The 24,268-nt window shown below is 35.3% G+C and overlaps 1 protein-coding gene across 4 annotated transcripts in view; it reads left to right on the plus strand.

Moving 5' to 3' along the window:
* Positions 1–24,268, plus strand: part of LOC136027401 (E3 ubiquitin-protein ligase RNF13-like) — a 60,822-nt gene that overhangs the window by 14,200 nt on the left and 22,354 nt on the right. For all 4 annotated transcript variants that reach the window (XM_065704623.1, XM_065704621.1, XM_065704622.1 and 1 more), the window contains 3 exons: positions 6,449–6,710; positions 12,101–12,293; positions 16,830–16,935. In XM_065704623.1, coding sequence (XP_065560695.1) covers positions 6,513–6,710; positions 12,101–12,293; positions 16,830–16,935 — 497 coding nt within the window. In that variant the 5' untranslated portion in view covers positions 6,449–6,512. The remainder of the gene's footprint in view (positions 1–6,448; positions 6,711–12,100; positions 12,294–16,829; positions 16,936–24,268) is intronic.

The raw sequence follows: 24,268 nt of genomic DNA on the forward strand, positions 1-24,268 counted from the left end.
TATGACCAAGAGCAATGTCAAATAGTTTTTGTTGTACCAGCAACTCCAAAACAATTTTGGGACCAAATTAAGCTGGAAAAAACTCAATAAGGGGTCAGACTTACCCAAGTTCGCCCTTGTGGATATGTTTTAAAAAATTTATCCAACTTAATGTTGAAAAATCAATGTTCGTGAATTATACAGCTTTTATAAAATGGATTTCTAATGAAATAGTAAGTTTGAAACAAATTTTATAACCCATTTTATATCAAAAAAATATTGAGGAAAATTATTACTTTCAAGGGTTAAGAAAATGGCTTCAAATTGAATTTGAAAGAGAAACAATAGTTGTATTTGTAAAGAGTATAAAAAGTCATCAAGTGGTATGTTCCTTTTATTCATAAGTCAATAATATCAACTGCAAAATATTTACTGGTTAGGAAGATTAAACTTCCAGTAATGAATTCAGGGCCAAAAACATACTCTGGGAAGGTTTTGCCAAGCTACTAGCCTAGGTCTATCTTAACCTTCTTCTGATTTATAAGTCTTGGAAACTTGACAGGTCTGTACATATTTGAATTTTGACAAGCAACATTATACCTTAATTTTCAGCTGTTTTTTTTTGTCTGGTTTTAGCTTAAAAAAAAAAAATGCAATTCCTGTTATTTGAATAGCCTAGATTATTAAGCCATGTGAATTGTTTTTTTTTTAAGTTAAGAGACATATTTGCATATCTTTTAAACCTCATAAATTGGGATTGAGCAAAGTTGTGAAACTGAAAATAGTTTTCATGTACTTCATTTAAGCAGAAGATCTATTTAGCAAGGTTTCACTTCTACAAAACAATGATTTTTAAAGGTCATCAATGGGCAATTTCATCTACAGGGAGAAGGAGTAGAGGTAGGTACTTCAAAATACTTTCCCAGGACATACTTCAGTTTGTAGATCCGTCCCTGAAGGTTTTATTTTCCTATCCTAACCCCTTTCCAAGATGGCAAAAAGTAGCTTGTCTTTAATTTTAGCCTAGTCCAAACAACATATTCTCATTCATTTTGCCATACATCAGTCTTGTTTCAACCCATATAGGGTATACTTAAATTGAATCAATAGTGGCATAATCAAGAAACAAAAAAACACATGGGAAATATACAATTTGAGCTATAGCCTATATTTTCACGTTAGGGGACGTTTGTTAGTAAATTATTGTGGAATTGATTTCAAAATTTGTAAGCTACAATTTTTCTGTATAGCCTATTGTAAAATATTTTTTTTTCTTGATATGTTTCGTATTCAACAGCCGAAATTCTAGGCTTATACCCATCAGTGTTTTCAGTTGGGGCTTTAGAAAAAGGAAATGAGGACTGATTTTTTTTATTATATAGGCCTAGCCTATTTTCATTCCATTGACCCTCTTTTGACTTATCAAAAAAAGCGTTTTCACACCTTTATTTTAAGTACATCAATCAGTAGTGGTTTTAAGCCTCTTTTTTATTGGGGGGGGGGGGGGTGGGCAGGGTATACCATAGCAGCTTCAAAATGTAAAATAAAGGTGCATATTGTCAAATCTCATAAAAACTGGGGAGGGGGGGCAGAACCACCTTAAATCTCATTCCCAAAAGATTCTTTCTATGCTCTTTGACAACCTGGATATACTTTCACTCTTTTTGTTTATTTAAAGTGAAGGAACAGAAGTGGTAATAGTATCCCCAAAAGTTTCAAAATAACCCCTAGTCATTCTAGATGTATTGTTGAGGTGTCTTATTGGCAACCATTTAAGACAATGTGTTTGATTTATTTTTAGCGCAACATTTATTTTTAGTATCATGGGCCAATTTCATAATTATGGGGGTTGACCTGCATAATATTCCTAAAGAAATAGTTGTTGGACCAAAGAAAAAAAAACCGTTCTGCTATGCTGAACAAAATAGCTGTCTCAAAATTTTGACTGAATGGGCTTGAGAGAAGGGCTGCTTGTCTCCAATTTGTTGTTGCTCTTAAAAGGGCACCATACACTCCTGCTGTAATCGGAGCGCAAGGGGAGGACTCCCCCCTTGACATATCTAGTAAAAACATTTTAAACAAGTGAAAATATATTAAATATATTTTGTTTTCAGTAAAGTGCAAATTGTGTTCTGGTCTTAAGCAGACATGGGGGTTGTGAGCCCTGCTCTTGTTAATTTTTGTTAGTTTTAAGTTTGACTGGGTTATTTATTACATGATTTAAATAAATAGCTGTCTCGAAATTTTGACTGAATGGGCTTGAGAGAAGGGCTGCTTGTCTCCAGTTTGTTGTTGCTCTTAAAAGGGCACCATACACTCGTGCTGTAATCAAAATTTCTATCAGATGCATTTCAGGAAAATATGAGGTGTGGGAGGAGGTATTCACCCTCCAATCACCCTGAATCTAAAAAAAGGGCACTAGAACTTTTGATTACCGATCGAATGATCCTCTACGAAGTTTATACGATCATCTTTTCTGTATATATTGTATATGTCCCCAGGGTTAACTTACAACTCTTGCCCTGAGGGCTGTAGGGGGGTTATCATCCTCAAAGACATAATTTCCGGCCCTTTCAACTACGTTGAAGTAAATGGCTTTCTCAAAATTTTGATTGAATGTGTTTGAGGAAATGGTTAGCGTGGGAGGGGGGTGAGATGTCTTCCAATCACTTTTGACTAATAAAAAGAGCACTAACCCTTTCAATTTTCAATCGAGAGCTCTTTTTGAAGTTTCTACAACAACAATTGGCCATCTCAGAATTTCTATCATATACATTTCGGGAAAACATGAGGTTGGAGTGGGGTGTCTACCCTCTGATCACTCTAATTCTTAAAAACGGCACTCTCTCTGATCACTAATTCTTAAAAAGGGCATTAGAACACCTGATTTCCAATCCAATGAGCCTATGCCGAAGTTTCTACGACCATCCTTCCTATACAAACTTTATATGTCCCCAGGGCATAACTTACAATCCTTCCCCTGAGGGCTGTGGAGGGTCATCATCCTCAAAGACGTATTTTCCAAACCTTTTAAGTATGCTTAACAAAATGGCTATCTAAAAATTTTGATTGGAAGTTTTTGGGGAAATGTTGGGCGTAAGAGGGGAGTTAGTTGTCCTTTTATCACTTTCGACTATTAAAAGGGGACTAGCCTCTTCAATTTCAAATCAAATAGGCCCTTTTAGAAGTTTTTATGACAACAAATGGCCACCCCAAAATTTGTATCAGATGCATTTCGGGAAAATACGAGGTGTGGTGGGGGTTTGCACCCTCCGATTATTCTGAATCTTAAAGAGGGCACTAGAACTTATGATTACCGATCTAAAGATCTCCCTCCAAAGTTTATATGATCACCCCTTCTATATAAACCTGAAGTGTTCCCAGGGTATATCTTATAACCCTTGCCCTGAGGTCTGTTCGGGGGTGTCATCCTCAAATACATAATTTACAGATCTTTTAGCTATGTTGAACAAAATGGCTATCTCAAAATGTGTTTGGGAAAATGGTTGGCGTGGGAGGGGGGTGAGATGCCCTCCAATCACTTTGGACTAATTAGAAGAGCACTATCCCTTCAATTTTCAATCGACTGAGCTCTTTTCGAAGTTTCTATGACAACCAATGGCCATCTCAGAATTACTATCAGATATATTTCGGGAAAATACGACGTGTGGGGGGAAGGTATCCACCCTCTGATCACTCTAAATCCTAAAAAGGACTCTAAAACTTCTGATTTCCAATCCAATGAACCTATTCTGAAGTTTGTACGACCACTCTTTTTATACAAACTTGATATGCTCCCAGGGCACAACTTACAATCTTTGCCCTGAGGTCTGTGGGGGGTCATCATTCTCAAAGACATTGCTTCCGAACTTTTTAAGTACGCTGAACAAAATGGTTATCTCAGAATTTTTATTGGATGTTTTTTGGGGGAAATTGTAAGGGCGTAAGAGGGGGGTTAGTTGCCCTCTTATCACTTTCGACTATTAAAAGGTACACTAGCCACTTCAATATCCATTTAAGTAAGCCCTTTTAGAACTTTTTATGACAACAAAAGGTCATCTCAAAATTTGTATCAGATGCATTTCAGGAAAACATATGTTTGCTATATTTTGCTATTGTGAAAATGGAAAGTAATAGTAATTTTGAAGAGTAACAAGGTGTGATGAAATTCCTTGTGAAAGCAGGGAAAACAAACTTTGAAATTCTTGAGATGATGAAAACAGTTCGTGGAGACTGTTTTGTGAAAATAAGTTCATTCTTCAAGTAATAGCAAGGTTCAGAGACGGTAGAATAAAAAAAAAACAAAAACAAAACAATCAGTGATCAGGCCACCCCTTCATTGTTCAAGACGAATTTTTTTTTGTGCAAGAAGTTGAAAATTATCAAGTCAAACCTTCATCCCTTGGTCAGAAATGCTGCTGTAATCACTGCAATCAGCAAAAAAAAAAAAAAAAAAACAGTGCATCACATCCTTACACAAGATTTCGAGATGTCATAGCTTTGTGTCAAGATCATTTCCAAAAACCTGTCTGTTGAAAAAAAATAAAGCATGTGTATTTGTCAAGATTTGGTGGAGAATCCAGGCATCTTTCAAACTTGGACTATGCGAGATGAAACTTGAATTTACGAGTATGATCCTGAAACTAAGAAGCAGAGCATGGATTTAAAAAAATAAGGTGAGCTGCCGACAAAAAAAAAGAAGCCAGGATGTCAAAACCGAAAACCAAAACCGGGACCAGACTGATGTTTTTTTTTCATTTTTTTTTATACTTACGCGTAATTATGCTCCAAGAATGAGTTCCCTAGGGTCAGACAATCAATTCTGCTTACTGCATGAAAGTAATGAAGTGTCTACATGAAATAATTTGTACCAAGATCAGTTATGGGTGCTTCACCATGACTATGCACCCTCTATCAGTATGGCCTCAGCAATCCTTGATCCCCCCCCTTCTCACAGCTTTTTAAGAGGGGGCAAGTTGCCACAGGTATCATCCTGGGGGGTTGTTTACTATGATTTGGCTTTTTTGCTTATATTTGAGTTGGGAGAGGTGCTGTGATTATTTTTTCTCTAGATGGCACCAAAACTAGGAATAATTCATCTCCTACTCAGCAGTTTTAGCCTCTGTGATTTTTTTATTCTCAAAAATTTAAGAAAAATTATAAGGGCATCATATTCGGACCTCAAAGGCCATTAAAGAATCAACATCAAATGCTTTGTCAGGGGTAGAAGAGAAATAATTTTACTAGTGCTTCAAAGGGTGGAGAAGGCAAATGGAGAAATACCTTACAACTCAGTCAGGGGGAGTAATTTGAAGTTTGTGATGTTTAATGGTTTGACTTCTTCAGTAAACAATATTAAAGCTGGCTTTTGCACCAAGTGTAGGCTTCGTTTGTTTTGGCTGTGAGTCATGGCATACTTGTTTTACAGAAAATAAGGACCTAGTTTTTTTTACTTAATCTAGACTTGGCTTCTTCTTATGCTAAGTTAGGGCTTAATTTCAACCATCGAAAACCCAAAGATTGGACTTGGCTCCTTTTCTGACTATTCTGCCCAAGGTCAGGCCTTATTCCCTTTTTTCAAGCCAATCTTCCCATCCCAGCTGGTGTGTAGGGTGACAATGGTGCTTCTCCACAATAATTTATCCAGTTCTTTGGACCACAGGTCTTGTTGACACAACCTCACCAGTGCAGAAAGGTGAGACAACCTTACCATCCAGTAAGTGAGGACCATTAAGTGCATGGGTCGTATCTCTCCTCAGGTTGCATTTGATTTTTATTATTGAAATGGATCTTGCAAGCTTCGGAGCTGATGCTTTGGCAGGAGGTGAGGGGAGGTGTCTTGAGCAAAAAATAGCATTATAACTTTCAATTTTAACTCAAACAAGCTCTTCAAGTTTCTAAAGTCATCCTTTAATGAAAGTCGGTTGAAAAACATAGTCAGTAATACAAGGAAGTTTCGTCCATTTACACATATTTAGTCATTGCATCTGAATTGACCCTGACAGTTTCAGAGTTTATTTATTCATCAATGAATTTAGAACAAACTTTTCATTTCAGTCTACCCTGTAAGGCTCTATGGCGATGAAAAAAAAGCAGAGGAAAAAGTGAAATAAATACGTCAGAAAAAACATTTTTAACGTAATGCATTCATACCTTGAAGAAACTAAACAAATCTACAATCCAATTACCAACCTTAACAATCCCAAAAATCACAAGCTAGTCAGAGGAGTAGTACGTGATTCACCAACTCAATTTAACAACCAAGCCAATTCAGAGACATCAATTCCAAGAAAAAAACAGTATGTAATATATGTAATACAATAAGAAAATCTGATATATATATATATATATATATATATATATATATATATATATATATATATATATATATATATATATATATATATATATATATATATATATATATATATATATATATCAGATTTTCCATAGGCAATTCTAATTTCAGGTAATATCGTTATGCTGCTCATGAAGACGGAAGTGTGTTTTATCTCAATGAATTGAAAAAAAAAATGTACCCATACTCAAGGATGCCTGTACATATCACAGCTTTGTATTTGTATTCTGTGCTCAATTGTATAGCACTGCTTCATTTGACGTTAGTAGATGCTGATGTTATTGTGGTAAAAGAAGGCTCAAATGCATCACAAGAAGTTTATTCTGACATTCCAGCCCATTTTGGAATAGCATTGCCAGATGCTGGACTGAAGGTAATTCTTTAAGGCTATGGTTGAATGGGTAATTAGTATTTTAGGCTTGTATCTATAAATACCGTTTTTGTTGCATTTTGTTGGGTACCTTTTGGTAAAGCCTTTAAAGAAAGTGACATGAACTAGAAATTGACCTGTTTACTTTCATTTTGCTAAGAATGTTACTATGAATGCCAATATAAATTTGGAGGAAGATACAAGTATTTATGAATGCCTTAACATAAGGGGATAGAAAAAAATGCTATTAGAATTTTTTTTTTTAGATAGAAAATTTTTATGGCATATTATGGCACAGAATTGTTGTATGTCGTGGCATATTATGGCATAGAATTGTTGTACATAAATTGTTGAAATCATTCTTATAACTTTTTCTCATCAATAGTTCCATGTGACTGGAATTTGGGGTGGAAAGTGTTTCATAAATTTTACTGGATGAATACTTAATTATCTTCAACTACATAAAAATGCTGTTCAGCCTTTGAATAAACTATAATAAATGAATACCGCAGAATTACCTTAAATTACCTTAAATGCGGTTGCTTGCTACATTTGGGTTGAGGACTCAACAGCTTCCCAGTTGTACAGGAACTCCTGCTGTAGTCATTCTTTGTCGAGATTTCGCTTGAATACACCCATCGAATCAGAAGCCACTGTATCTTCAGAGAGTTGATTCCACAAGTTTGTTACTCGCTGGCTGAGGAAATGGCTTCTTTCTTAGATAAATTTAAAAAACTTTTTCCACAAGACAAGTTTTTCAACGAAAAGTAAAGAGCTCTGCTAAGCTAAGAATGAGCAATTATGTCACTGATAATGTCTTCTCAAGACCAGAACACAATTTGCGCTTTACTGAAAACAAAAACAAAAAACAAATGACCCTGGATTGTCGTTTAAATTGACACATAATGACATTTCTTCTTTAAGGTTTTGTTAATTTTTCATTTATGAAAGTAAGAAGGATGAAAACATTTCAAGCGTATTTTGTTTTCAGTAAAGCGCAAATTGTGCTATGGTCTTGAGAGGGCATAGGGGTTATCAGCCCTACTCATGCTAATTTTTGCTCGTTTTAAGTTTTACTCGGCTATTTTTTTGTAATTTCTGTTCGTTTCCAGTTTCCTTTATTGATTGATATTGATTTGTGGTAATTTTACGCTTGGAAGATTATTTGACTTTATTTTTGCTCATTCTTGGCTTAATGGAGCTCTTTACTTTTCTTTGAAAAACTTGTCTTGTGGAAAAAGTTTTAAAAATAAATTTCTGTTCGTTTTTTATTGAAATAGTCTTTTTCATGAAAAAAAAATATTGTATATCTTTTCAACTTTCTTTAATAAGAATCCATAGTATGGGTTGGTATTTGTATGTTGGAGGAACTTTTTCAACAATTTTTAATGCTGACGCAAACAATAGAGCATTCTATCGATGCTCTTTGACAACCTGGATATGCTTACACTCTTTTTTAATTAAAATTGTAAGAACAGATGTAGTAATAGTAGTATCTCCAAAAGTATCAACTTAATATCCCAATCGTTTTCGATATATTGCTGAGGTGTCTTGTTGGCAACCATTTAACACGATGCCTTTTGATTTATTTTTAGAGCAACATTTAGTTTTAAAGTATAATGGGCCAATTGCACAGTTGTGGGTGTTGACATGCCTAATATCCCTAAAGACATATTTGCTGGACCGTTCTACTATGCTGAACAAAATGGCTTTCTTAAACTTTTGACTAGATGCACTTTGAAAATGAATGGGCTTAAGAGAAGGGCTGCTTACCTCCAATCTGTTGTTACTCTTAAAAAGGGCACCAGACACTCGCGCTGTAATTGGAGTGCAAGGGGTAGGACTTCCCCCTTGATATATCTAGTAAAAACATCTTACATAAATAAAAACAAAGCAAAAACATTTCAGATGTATTTTGTTTTTCAGAAAAGTGTGAATTGTGTTCTGGTCTTGAGAAGGCATGGGGGTTTTCAGCCCTACTCATGTTAATTTTTGCTCGTTTTGAGTTTGACTCGTTTATTTATTGTATGATTAAAAAAAAAGTTTAAAATGTTTTAACTTTTTTAACTTTGATAAATTGAAAATTATTAAAACTTTAAGGAATATATATCATTATATGTATACTAAACTGACAAGCCACAGCCATTTTTTTCAGCAAAGTGCAAATAAGGGTCTGATCTTGAGAAGGTATAGTTTTGGTTCACAAAAATGGTTAGTTTCAGTATGTTTGGTCCTTACAGCAGGGCTGCCACGAAGTCCCTGGAAGTCCCTAAATCTGGCTTTGGTCCCTAAATCAGTGCTCAGGTCCCTTAAGATTTTTTCCTGATCAAAATTTTTTCATATTAGTTGAATATCTTATCTCTAAGTAATGGAAGCCACTATGCGAGGTATAGTATTTCAGTTTTGGTTTCATGTATATCATTTTCAACAGGAACTCTTGTAACCATAATCCTGTTTCACGGCTACAGCATTACTGTTTGAATAAAAGATGCTATAAAGTAGCAAAAAGGATTGGGACCCTTTGCCTTTGGAGTCATCTTAGGATGTTTTTTTATTCTAGCTTTCAGTATATTTAGTTATTTTGTCAGTGTTATGCTAGATACGTGGGCCTAGCTAGCCTTGAATTCTAAGGGGCTGATCATTTTGCCATTATGCAGTTATCATCGACTCAACATGGACTTGAGAAAATTTCTTGTGCGCTGAAGGCCCATTGGAATCCTTGTATTATTCTAGTCCAAATAATGTGCATCATCCCCTGCCTCTCTACTAGAACCTGTTTGTGAAAAATGGGCAATTTGCATAATTTAGGGCCCTGGCCCAGGGGTTGTGTGTGTGTCATATCCTCCTTGGTGATATATTTGTCGAGTATTTTTTTAGTATTCTCGGCAAAATTCCTATCCTGAAGTTTAGGTTCCATGTTTGGATGTATACAGGGGTGCATGAGATGTTGGAGGTTTTGGAAGTCATGAGCCTAATCATTAGATATCCGGTCAGGCCTTAGCATGAGCCAACGCTAATGCGTTGATTTTTGTTATTGTGATTGAAACAGAACATAATAGTGTGAATAAGTTTCTTACTTAAGAAACATAGTGTAAATTAGACAACATGAAGTAGTGTCTTATGTCTTGGATATTTCCATTGACCAACTCCTTTCTTCTTGCAATCTTTTAGTCAATTTCTATGGACCAAATCTGCTTCTTCTTGCACAAAATCGTGCAATAAAGATCAACTATGACCTCCTTGATGCTACCAGAATTTTGTCTTAATTCAAATACAAGTTCTTACGTTTTGATGGACATAATTAGTATGCAGTTTCTAGTAGTTTCTCATTCTGCCTATTATTTTGAGATTATCTCGTCTTTAGTTGATTATATTTATTCTTTTCTATATGGTAGGTAAATTATATACCTTCTTATTTTCTTCTAAAGTATTTCTTCGGATTGTTTTCTGCCTTTTCTGCTTTCTGATTGTTTTTATGAATTGTTTTCAGACTTGTTTTCGTCAGATTCCCTTTCGTTGTCTCACTATTTTAGCTGATGACTGCAACATAAGCATAACCTGTCGAAAACTTTTCCTCTTTAGAAATCTGTTTCTATTCGGGAAACAGCTTTGTAATACCCTTTGTACATATAAATCCTTCCCTTGCTGGCTAGAGATCTTGAATATATTGAGTAACCTGTGTTTGGAATGCTCTTCTTATAAAGACTCCTCTTATAAAAGTCTTTTTTTTTTCTACCTCCGCTGATAGTCTTCTAGATCAGCGTTTCCAAACTTTTAACTTTAGACAAATTTCTGACAGTTTTTTTTAATGCTGAGTGCCCCTCAAGAAACAATGTATAGTAATTACATGCACGAAATAATCATAAAAATAAATAAAATTACTCATTATAAAATATAGATCAAAGTTATATTATGAAAATCATTTGATTGGACCCGCGAGAAGGGTGAAATTGTTTGTTCATAGATGTCATATTGACTGTATTTGGTTGGCAGGTTGCTGATTTTAATCTGATATATGGTTCCGCGCCCGATAGAATGTGATTCCACGAACTTTGGCGAAGCATGTACCCCCACCAATTTCTTCTCGTACCCCTGGGAGTACGCGTACCGTGCTTAAGGAAACACTGTTCTTGATTAATGGTTATTAATATTTTTTTTCTGCTAGTTTCTTTAATTTTTTTTTGTAATCGTTTCCTTAGTCCTCTAGGTTAATTAATCACATATTGTGGAAATTCAATTGTTAAAAGAAATATTACTGAAAAGGAAACGCGGACACAGATCCAACCCTTAGGGTCATTGGAAACGGGACGCGGCAAAATAAGAGTATCCATGGGTTTTTCAATGTTCGAGGGTGGAATCCTTCGAACTATACTAAAGGGGGAAGAAATCCACCGTCCTTATGTGCGGGTGTGCTTAAATCTCTTATTGCACAATTATGTAGAGTGCAGAGGTTTGATAATAAAAAGAAAAATCACCCATTAGATCTCAAATCACATTAAATTAAAAATGACGGCAAAGAGAGAAGTATACTTGGTTCAATTTGCTATAAAATTCGTCTTTAGTCCTAATTGAGTGGTGAAAGCATATATTAAAGTTCGTCAAAAATTCGAGGATTTCATTAAAGCTTTATGGCCTTATCCATCAGGCCACATGATTTACCAATAGGCCCGAGTCTAGGGGCACGCAATCCCAGGGGCGCTATAAATTATTACTGAATGACTTTTTTCTTAACAAAAACTGAACTGATGGGATTTATCGTCAAAGTGTCAGGTGCACCCCGCCGCCTCGCTGTCTATTCACAGAATGATTTTAGAATAACACAGGAGTTCTGTGGCCACTTATAAAATATCTGGTGTCTCCCAAGAATGGCAGCCGAGTTGGTATCACCTCTCTTTCATCACTTTTAGTTCATCAGATGCGTTCTGATCAGTACTTCAGTTATCCACGAATTTTTGGGATTTCCCCAAAAATCTTGCAAAAATGGAGTGGCAAAATCGTTTGGGCCTAGAAGCGTCAAAACCTTAAAATCCGGTACTGTTCACCATAGTAGTATGATATGTCTTACATAGTAATAATAATAACAATATTAATACTCTATTAAGAATAATAATAGCTTTTGTCATAAGCTCCTGTAGTAGGAGCTACCACCAGAACTTCAACCGAAGTTAGTACGGTCGTTCAGGCACACACCCGGGAATATTTTTGGGAAAAGGGGAGGGGGAATGAAAAGAAAATTATACTTATAAATTAAATAAATGCTAAATAATAAGGGAAATTTTAAGATTACGGGAGGTCTGGGACCTGAACTTCCTTCTTCCTTTAACTTACGTCCCAGTGCTCATTGCTAGGCTGGTGCTATAATTAAATATATACACATTACATTTTATTCATAGGGGTATGTTCTCCCTGCAAAGCCAAATAATGCCTGTTCTCCAATTGAACCACCTCCAAATAATACGAATCCGCATGGTCACTGGATTGTCCTAATTCGTCGGTATGGCTGCACTTTTGCTGATAAAGTGCGAATGGCACAAGAAGCCGGATATGATGCAGCAATTATTCGTAATGTTAACTCTAATAACCTAGGTAAGTCACCCTTATTACTTTGAGGTTAATTTGATCTTGAAATTGACCTTTTTAAATTGTATCAATCGTTAAAAATTCTAGTAGTCATTATATTTCATTTCTAACCCACTATAAATACAAAAATAGAGTGGAATAATATGATTAAAAAGAAAAATAAAAACAAACAATCTTTGACTGTATTCATTTATTCCTGTTCTGTTACTTTTAGCTTCCCTATTCTTATCTGTTTTGTGATTTGAATTTTAAAATTTAGCTGACACCGTGCAGTATAATATCATATCTGACAATTTGGGAATGGTAAATTATGGTTGCAGTGATCGCTGCAACCATGTAAAGGACAAGTTCAGCCCATAGTAACCAACAATTTTAAAACGCTTCTCGAAAAAAAAAACGGCCAAGTGAGAAAAAAATTGCCATTGGAAGCTGATTCAGAAATCATAATTATGATTTCGATTCATCTTAATGGTTGAAATTTATTGCGTTATAACCCTAAAAAAAAACACAAAAAAATGAATATGCTCGAGAATGGTGTGGTATTGGAATGAAAATTCCGAAAATTCCATTTTTCGGAATTTCGGAATTTTCGAAAATCCATTTTTCGGAATTTCCGAAAAATTCCGAAACACCATTGTCGAAAATTCCATGTAGAAAAATTAGAGCCACCCTCCTTGAACAGCACGGAAAATCACGTTTCTGCATGGGTTTCTGGTCAAGAAACCCATGGTCAACATTTTAGAATTTAAGATCAAAGACATATTTCGACCCTTACCCATGACCTTCTCTGGATTGGTATTGTTCTTTAACTAACATTTCTGGTTACCGACCTTTAATATTTCCCTTCTTTTTCCCTGCATTCTCTGGCATAGAACCTTGCCGGGGCTATATAATTTTGTGTATAGTTCCAATGTTTGTTGCTGATTATTTTAGTTAATTTTATGGGAATATGTGTCTCTATTCATATATTTAACTGCTAAAGCCTTTCTTATTTGTTGAAACACTAAACCATAATGCTCACCTTTTATGCAATCAAGCCTCAATGGGTAGATAAATAGATAAGATAATAGATAAATATATTATCTATCTATTATAGATATCTTATCTATTATATATTATATATCTATCTATTATATTATATCTATCTATTATATATCTATTATATATTATATATTATATTATCTATTATATATCTTATCTATTATAGATAAGTAGATAAGGGTTTTATTATTAAAAGTGACATTTACACTACGTATGAAGAATGTATCCTATCGTAGTAGTAATGTATTAATTGTGTTGCTTTTTTCATAGGCTATTGTATGTATTTATCCTGACATAGTGGTTTTTTTTCTATAATAATGAACGTGTTATCAGTGAAGAACATAGAATTTAATTCCTGTTCTAGTACATTGTACCTTTTTGGGTGAATTCGATGCATTTTAAGCTTTTTAAAACGCTTTTTTCTATAATAATGAACGTGTTATCAGTGAAGAACATAGAATTTAATTCCTGTTCTAGTACATTGTACCTTTTTGGGTGAATTCGATGCATTTTAAGCTTTTTGACACAAATATAATAAGGGGGGAGCCCTCAAAAGACCTCAAGAAAAACATCGAAAGAATAATATAAACTCACATTGCCTGGAGCGAATTTCAAAATGAGTCGAACGCATGATTAAATTCAAGGTAGGGAACTTGACCTAAGAGGGGCTAGAAATAGACCCGAAAGTGGGACATGGTATAGATATCAACGGTTAGTGGGGTTTAGAATCTTATGAGTAAATACAGTTAATTCTTATAAATGATCGTTATGAAAAACTGTCTTTATTAAGACACTATGGATGACAAAATTTTGGAAAGCTGTTAAACTGGATGAATAAAACCTTCAGAAGTCAGTTGTGCCAATCGGGGGGGGGGCATTTACCCCCTTTCAGATTTGGACGACAAACAACCCAAGAAGGACACTAGCTGTTACTCTCGTGAAGTTTTCAGAGAACCAACGTAGTTGTTCGATGAATTTCCTAATGACAAGAATGTAGGGTCCTTACCCTACATTCTTACTCTCCATATACTTGTCACTTTGGGTCCTTAACCTGAGAAGAACAACGTGCACCTTAGCTCTAACTTTTCACCATGCTTGGCGGAAATTGTTTTGGTAGATGTCCTCACTAGAATATTTATGCCCCATTCCTCCTTGGAGACAAAAGTGTGTCTGTGCCCTGAAATGTCACAGGCAGAACACTAGGCTGTTTTCCGCAAATCTTGATTGAGAACTGACTCCCTATTGTGGTAGGTGTAATGACAAGAATAAAGGGCCCTCCCCCCCCCCCTGATAGAAGTTGGATTGGGCACTGATCCCAAAAAAGTACAGCTAGATTGGATGAGAGCCAACCATTTTCTGGAAGATTTCGTGATAACACGGATCTAGGGAACCTCCGCCTCCAGAGATGGCAGATCTTGTCTAGACACTTAGAAGGCCCAACTAGAACTGGACACTTGCTCTTATTTTTCACATAGCTTGATTTAGATCCTACAGTGGGTTGTGGGTTCCGGTAGATATACAGATGACAAGGATTTAGGAATTCTACCCTTTCGCTACCCCACGCTGAAAGAAATGAAACTTGGGAAAGGAGCTTGTAAAAGTATTCTCAGACATAGACTAAACTCCGCTTCCCCTCACACACTAGGGTTTGGCTCAAGGACAAGCAAAAACCATCATTGTTGACCCCACACAAGAGTTGTACATACGTTTCTATAACGTAATTTCATAACTCATCAACCAGACACAGACCAGATTCAATCAAATTCTACATGGCTGAGAACCTTAAATCTATTTTATATAAGAGCCTGGAAATCTGTTTTTCTTGGAAGAACGGCCAAACATACATATTTTTTGCCAAGGGTGGTTGTATCGAAACAACGGTCGTGGATTGTTGAAAGAGGGCTTAATAGAACAGAATTCAAACGATCTAGTGTATATATAAGTATAGCACCGGGAGCAAGGTGGCTTCGCCGCCGGGCCTCGTCACTTGGCACGCGGCAGGCTTCTACATGTGGATTCTCACCGTCGTCTGTCTTCTAAATGCAGACAATTTGAGCCTTTTCTTGATGTCATTGCGTCCAAGTAGACCATAGATTAGAAGTAGTGTCATTGTAAAATTATGTTGTTGTTTTTTTTGTTGTACCTTTAACTTTTGCCTCGCTTTGTCTTTTGTCATTATGAAAGATATATCGCCGAACCTCTGTTTCTTTTAATTGTTCGAATAGTGGGACCAAAACTTCTTATTTTGCTTCGGCTTGTCTTTTGTCATTATGAAAGACATGTCGCCGAACCTTCGTTTCTTTTAATTGTTCGGATGGTGGGACAAAAACTTCTTTTTCTTCCTAAGATTTATCTGGTCCAGGTTTTTGATTTTCAAAGGTATGTAGGCATTGCTGACCACCTTTGTTTCTTTTACTTGTTCAGGTGGTGGGAAAAAAGCATTTGCTCTTCATTTTCATCTTTGACACGTTTTTGGATTTTGATTACTTCAGACAATTTAGAAATGGCCTTCGCTTTAGCTGCCCGTAAAGATGTTGTCGCAATTGATGGTGCAAATTTTCGTTTTTTAGGCCTTCCAACAGGTTTTGTATTATATAAATAACTGATGCGTTGGAAACTCAACAATCTTATTTATGCTATGCATGAAATCATATAAGAAAATGCTTATATGATGTCATAAGAAATGCTTATATGATGTACTAACATTGTACAGGACGTCATTTGTAAAAACCAAAATTAAGGCTCTTAACGGATTTTCTCAGACTTCTGACCTACCTATATAATTTTTTTTAATGCGAGAATATCCCAAGATACCAGTTTTACCGGGAAAATATGGAGCCGTTTTCGAGAAAACACATAAATACAAAATTATTGCTCATTTATAAAGATAGGATAAGAATAATATAAATGCAGATTATATAAATACTATTATACAAATGCATCTATAAGAATAAGCATATATAGTCGTTTTCCACTTATAGTTTTTCTGAGAAAATTTATTGATAAAAAAAAAATCTCCTTTATCAATAGTGCGAAATTACCGCTAAAATATTTGTACTATATTTCCTCAGCAAGAAAGAAATATTATCGAAAATCCAGACAAATAGACTCTTGTGGCACAGAAACACAACCATTCGGTATGTTCAGAAAAAGCGTTACTTAAACCTTTAAAGTTTATTATCCAATTATGACAACTTTATAGACTTGTAGAATTTTAATCGCCTCTCAAGGTTTCAAACCTGACGAAACGACCCTGAGTGGTAATTACATTCTGATAATTATGCCATTCTGTTATGACATTTTGCTTGGTTATTAATCCTAAATTAGAGTTAAGTGACATTCTGATAATAATATTACTTTTTATAAGGGTTGGATGGTAATAGAACAGCCTAATAAAGAAGTAGTAATTCATTAATCGAAAAAAATGCATTTTCTGCATAAAATGTTTTATTTATTTTTTAAAGTTTGCCACTAATATTCTAACCAAAATTTATGTTTTAGACCCAATGGCTGGGCCCCGGGACGATGATGACATATCAATACCGTCTGTTTTCATTGGTGAGCGGGATGGACTTGAAATTGAAAACAAATTTATCTATAACAAAGGGTAAGATCAGTATTCTGTGAAAATTAAATTTTTAGGTCAATAGTTTTGTTTTAGTCAAGTGAGGTAGTGTTATTTTAGAGAAATAGGGCTGTGTTGAAGTTTAAAAAAAAGACGTCTCCTATACATGCCCTCTGTTTGATGGGGCTCCCCATTGCCACATTGCTTCTCTCAGCAAATAAAAATAATGACATTTCAAAGTGAATGCTCCTGGAAATCTCCCAATAAACCATTTCTAACAGTCCGGGACTGGTTTTGATGTAGGTCAAAGTACGTCTGTCACAATGGCGCATTTTCCTTCCTTAACGGATGTGTCCCTTATATACCCGCATGGACTGAACGAACGTTGGTTACTCATCAATTAACAGTGCTTTAGAGTTATATTTATCAATGAACTTGTTGACAGGAATAAAAAACAAATCTGTATTCCACGACTAGTTGCCATTTGACCTTGCCGCCAAGATATTTCCAGTTTAAGTTTTTAGACAATAATGTTTTTACCTTCTTTATTTAATAAGAGTAACGATAGTTATTCAAGAGCATACTCTATACTGAAGACCCACCTACTTCCGAGTAGCTCTACCCAGGTATTATAATGGTATTATCAAATCCGTACTCTACGATGATTACCTGGAACTCTTAATTGGTACTGTTGTAACATAAAAATTGAGCCCTTTGTTGCATTCTGAAGACCTTAATTTAGTAGCACATACCCTCCCCTAAATACCCAATTACTTCCGAGACACTCTGCCCAAAATATTATGAAACACATCTTTTCTCTTCTACATGTTGGCTTGGCGTTTTTATGGTTAATTTCTCAATTTTTAGGAGTGGTGACAGGTCTGAAAATTCAAACTACCCTGAATACTGAACTCTCAGCTACTTTTGAGCAACTCATTCCAAGGATTCTGCAAGTATTAAGACATACTTTCTCTGCAAATTCATAGCTAGAACATTTTAGAGTTGATTTCCAACTTTTTAGCATTGACGATGTTTAAAGAAAGAGCAGTGGGTCTGTTAAATTTGTTGACGCCAATAAACATAAATTGGCCAGAGTTAGCCTGACTGTGTAACTCTTCTCCTTCCAAGCGTATCTTAACGCCCGATTTAAATTAGGATATCATTTTAATAAGTTCATAACTATCAATAGTAACCTGTTGACAAGAAAAGATTGAAAAGATTCGGTTATACATAACTGATCAAAGCGTACAAATTGCGAAGAATCATTAGTGGAAATTCTATATGGAAATCCTTATGCCATAGTCATTTGATCTAGATTTCAAGTTTAGAACGATCGAGAGTAACTTGGAGTTTCGTCATTTTGTATTTATCCATGGAGCCTCAAATTAACAAGAAATTTAAGCAAAGAAGAATTTGTTTTGATATATTTTTTTTGTTTGATAAACGATTCTAAACTGCCTTCAAACATTTGAATTATTATCCTGTATGTTTCTAATTAACGATAATTCTTGACTACTAAGGTTCTTGCGTCGGCCTCTTAGCTGAGTTTGAACTCTTAAGTCTCGTATTATCAAAACTCAGATCAAACACACTGCTCCACCTCAGGACAGAATTCTTATCTTTTAACCTTTTTTTAATTAAATTAAAAAATGGTGCTTAAAGTTGTGGATGTGTCAATATATCTGGGTATATTAGGTATGCCAGTATATCTTAGGTGTAATTTTAATTTAAGTTCAAAGAAATCTATTTCGAAGAGCCGAGTTTTGGCAAAGTTGAAACCTTCTCCCTATTGACAGAGAAGGATGTCTCTCCTTTAGATTGATCCTAAATTCCCTTCTTTTTGGAAAAATTGTCCCAAAAAATATTTTTATGATTTAACCCTCCCCCCATCCCCTAAGGAAAAATACTCTGATCCCTCATCCCTTCTGAATCTTTGACAATCAGCCCATATTGTTGATTGAGTGAAAATAATGTAATGTAACAAACAAATCATAACAATTATATGGCTATAATGATTATATATATAATTATGTTATAGTTATATATAATGATGCAATTATATAATAAATATACAATTGCAGCAATATTTTTTTGCGCAGTAATCACTAGTATGGTGCTCTTAAATCATCAGTAGCTAAAAATTCCCATTTCTGCCCATTAAAGAGTTACTTACTTGTACTTGTGGCGGGAGTAAGGCGTTTCTGCGTCGCCCGGCATCCAGGATCCTTGTGACCTCTTTGGACCAGGTTTCACGATCTGCTGCCAATTGTTCTGCGAACGGGAGCCACTGGGCCGACCATCTAGGTCCAAATTTTTGAAAGCCACCAATGGGATCCAGGTCAGACCTGATCGGAGTCCACCAGCTCTTGTCCTCCTTGAGGCCTCTTCCAAGAGACCATTAAAGATGGGGATCTTTAATTATCCCCATTGAAGTATCTTCATAAGTTCCCATTCAAATATAGATTTATTTAATTCAAGGCTGGAATAAGAAAGAATAAGCTATTATGGCCTTTTGAAACGGCGGAGAATAATAATTAAGTGGGACTCGTTTTTCTGAATTATTCGGCAGGTTCCTTTTTAACGTAATTAATAAATATTAATGACCATTGCGATATAGTTTGTAGCCGAGATGGTTATTTTTTGGATTCTATCTGCTAAAACAATTTTACAAGTTCACTTATTTTCTTATCCTTAATTATCGATGAATTCTAAATATTATCGAAGTACCGGTAATAATCAATGGCAGCATTGGTGGAAGGGGTAACCCCTCTCCCCCCTAGATTTTGAAAAAAATGTCTTTTTTTTAATTATTTCATTGAAGATGCCTTCTTTGGTATTTTTATTTACAAAATGGGAAAACAACAAACTGCCCTACCCCTAGATTTTGAAAAATACATGTCCCCCTCCTAGATTTTGAAAAAAATGTCTTTTTTGCCGATTAATAATCGTTTCTATATACCAATTCTTAATTATTTTTTTGGCAAAATTTGGCTATTTTGGACTTTAATTTGCTTATTTTGTCCGTGACTGATTTTATCCCAGATTCAGAAAACTGAACAGAATTAGACTTACTTCTTGTTAAATCCATTCTGATTGAGATGGGCTTGTAAACCTTTTCACGTAAAATCAGCGTAAAAGAGATATGTGCCGCCTGAACTTGTTTTGCCAATAATTAAAATATTTAAAGCGCATGATAAAGTGTTTGAAATCTACCAGCAGATTTTTAGTATAAAGGAACTTTAGCTGATTTTTACACTTTGAGATTTTAACTTGCTCAACATTGTTTTTGATATTGTTAAATTGCTTACATTTTTGTCCATTTTATTTTTAGTTTTGATGTTCTTGACTAATGTCTATGTGTAATGTATACACACATTAATCCTTTATATATGTATTTCATGAATTTACGCCGTAATGTTTTTGAAGGAAATAAAATCGTGCAAAATGTAGAATAAATAAAATAAGGAAATAATTCATAATCATGTTTGTGCGAATTTCAACCACCAAAATTTTATAACTTTTTTTTTTCAAATGTATTGAGAAATTAATTTTCGGTTGCATATTAGTAAGCTAGCCCTGTGGTCTTCTTCTCCTTTTTTTTAAATACCACATCAACTGTTTATGACCCCACCCTCCAACCACTAACTTTTTTGGTTTCCTATTGGATTATAATGTTTTTTGTTTGTTTTTAATCTCTATGAAGAAAGAGGTAAATACATACTATCCTTATAAACTTAATGTCTTTATAATTTCAATTTAAATTTCATTGATTCTATGTTTGGATAAATACCAAGAACAAACGATTCATTTTATATATTGAAATTGCTACATAATGACCCATTCTTGAAGGTCGCCTCCAATCTTAAAAAATTATTTCTTCAATCGGGAAGCAGTGTCTTGGATCCTTTTTTTTATTCTCATTTTTTCTGCCCTTGCTTATCACCTTTCTTACAGAGGGGTTAGTCCAAGAATCATATTCGTCATCTTCAGTAACTCCTTGAAGGGGGAGGTAAACACAATTTTCTTTGGTTGATTCTAAAAAAAAATTCTATAGCCTTGCTCAGTCTTAATTTGAATTAAAATCTAGTGGGTGCACTGTGATAAAAAGTTTAGAGCCATGGCTAATTGAAAAAAAGCCAAGACCGATAGTCCGAGTGAGAATCAAAGCTGGCATAAGCCTTTTCCAAAATTGTATAAAAATGGTGTTGTTTCACTTCGTGACAGATAGTCTATCATCCATCCATCCTTATGCAGAACTAAGGTTAATATGCATGGAGCTAGGGTAATTCAAATAGTCTGTCAGTTCTAAGAGCCGTTTGAAGGCAATTGGAGACTCCAAATAAAATATTTTCTAAAATTTATGACTGAGCATGTCCACAGGATTTTGGGATGTCAACCTTTCCCTTATGGTTGTTCGGGTATATGGGTATTGTCTTACGGGGATTTGGATGTCAACCTTTCCCTTAAGGGTATTTTGGTATATGAGTATTTGGATGTCAACCTTTCCTTTATGAATGTTTGGGTATATGTGTATTTGGATGGTAACCTTTCCCTTATGGGTGTTTGGGTATATGGGCGTTTGGCTATCAACCTTTCTCTTGTGGGTGTATGGGTACTGTCTTATGGGTATTTGGATGTCAATTTTTTCCTCATTTCCTCAACCGTCTTCAAAACTTTGTGACTATTCTTCGTTAAAATAACCGTTCTAAGTTTAAATTCTTACTTAATCTGAAATATTTTTATTTTCTGTCCTGTGCTTCTTTCACTTTAAATTAAACTACTTTTAAATAGAGCCACTTTTCCACTTTAAATAGAGTCCTTTCACTTTTCGGCAGACCAGTTCAATCTTTCGCTTCGTGCTCTCCTGCTATTTGTATATCATCACTAAATCCATTTTCGACACCTATATAGTTTTTTTTAATGTACAAACAATTTACCATAAACGGCCACTCTTAAGACAAAAGAGTCCTGACTGTGGCCGCAATTCTAACCACCATGAATCTGCTAAATCATTTTTTTTCATTTCTTTCCCCCACCCCAATAAAAATCCATGGGGGGTGGAGGGGATAAAAAAACAAAATATTTAATGTTAAATACTAAATAAATAAATACCCTTTCCTCTTATCACACTTCTCTCCTTTTTCAAAAATAGAATTTAACCATTCTCTTGAATGATGCCAGACTTATTGCCGCTCTGACCGATTCTGGAAGGTCATTCCAGACGCTGACACCTATGTTCCTGTGAACAAGTCCTGCTCTCGTTGTATTACTTCTCTCGTGAGGCAAATCCTCCGAATTACGGGTAAAATAAGGGTGATAAAACGAGTTAGTTTTAAAAAAAATCATAAAAGTACTCAGGACTTACCTTATTTACACTTTGAAAAACAATAATCGCTAGCTGGTAATCACGTAGCTCGCCTATGTTCAAAATATCATTCTTTCTAAAACACTACGCAGTATTCTGACAGTTTTGAAATTCTGCTATGAGACCCAGTGCTTTGTTTTGTATTATTTGAATTCATTTGTAATTCATCACGAAATTACTTGCCCAAACAGAACAACCGTACTTGATGGTAAGGGTGTACAGTAGCACTATATAACAGTTTGACAGCTGCTACTGGGAACACTTTTTTCAGCCTCCTCATCACTCCCAATCCTCTAGCTGCTTTTGCCGACACTATTTCACCATGCTTCTTCCAAGACAAATTACAATCAATATAAAATCCGAGATATTTACAAAAAAACACCTGTGTTATGCCAACACCATCGTGCTACAAAACTTATGTAATGCCCATAGTCATGTACGGCTGTCCTTTCTGGCACCCATCGCTCACAGAGAAAGACAGAAGTCAGCTTGAAACAATTCAGACAAGAGCCTGCAAAATAATTCTTGGATCAAATTACAAAAACTACGAAAAAATCTTGAGCGAACTCGGGCTCCCAACCCTGGATGAAAGGAGGAACGAAACGCTGATGAAGTTTGGAGCTGACATCCTGAAGTCCCCAACGCACCGAGATATCCTGCCTCAGTTTACTTCAGTGACTCACGCACACAAGACGAGGGTGGCAACTTTTAAAGAGGGAAAAGAACTGTTAGAATGCCCGCCTACACACTCAACGACAAGATTTTTAAACTCCTTCGTTCCATACTACGTGAAGCTATACAACGACAATATCCTCAAATCGAAGTGATAGCTCATCATCTGTGTTCTTTATGTTGCGTCTTTTTGCGTTTTTCTATTTTCTTTTTTTTCTTTGACGATACCCATGTTATTGCATTGTGATAAAGGGAAAGAATAAAGATTATTATTATTATTAATTCCAAGGTTCCGCAGTCTTTTCAGAAAAACTTCAAAATCCACAGTGTCAAACTCCTTCTTCAAATCAATAAAAATAGTTAGAGGGATCGAATTATTTTCTGACGCACTATTTACACAATCTAAAAGGTGATGAACGGCATGCACTGTAGAATGACCTTTTCTAAAACCAAACTGCAAATCTGACAAAAACCCAAGCGAATTCATGTACTCGTATATTTTCTTATACACTACTTATTCATAAATTTTTGAGAAGAGCGGTAGAATAGATATTGGTCTCCAGTTGGAAATGTCTCTTTTATCGCCTCCTTTATGGAGGGGTATAACTTTTGCCCGCTTTAGTTCGTCAGGAAACACACCTTTTTGAACAGATAAATCGACTAGATATAATATCTCAGGTAAGAGATACGCAGCAACTGCTTTAAATGCTTTAATGTTCAGGCCATCAACACCAGCTGCATTAGATTTGATCGATTTCACTGCTTGGGTAATGTCATCCATAGTACATTCAGTAAACTGAAATGAGTGATGAAGACCGCAGTCATCATCACTCAGATCTCTTTAGCTATACCATTTTATTTACTTTGTCGTCTTTACCCGGGTGGGTATATAATTTTGAAGCAAAAAGAGCCAATTTAATTTTCATGTTTGCATAGACCGGCTCTTGGCCTTAGTCAGATGGGTTTTGTGAACGAACTGTCTCTCATCCCAACTGAGACTAGGGGAACACAGAAAGAAACTTTACGAGACTAAAGGGATAAACAAACAAGTACTATCGTTCAGAAACTGACCATTCTTCATTTAAGCCCTTACTTGATTTGATTTCCCTTTATTTTCTGTCGTGTGTTTCTCTTACTTTTCTATAGTTGCATGGCAGCTTTACTGCTGCCCTAGGTAATAATATGTCTTTTATTATTGATCAGTTGAATAATCATATATGTGTTTTCAGCAAGTTTGAGATTCTTCACCCTCCATCATTGCGGTCTGAATTCAATACCCTGATCATATCTAACATTATCTGGAACCGTTCCCAGAGTCTTCAGGAACGCTTCACTAGT

Source organism: Artemia franciscana, chromosome 5, assembly GCF_032884065.1.
Source record: "Artemia franciscana chromosome 5, ASM3288406v1, whole genome shotgun sequence".
In the NCBI taxonomy this organism is placed as follows: domain Eukaryota; kingdom Metazoa; phylum Arthropoda; class Branchiopoda; order Anostraca; family Artemiidae; genus Artemia; species Artemia franciscana.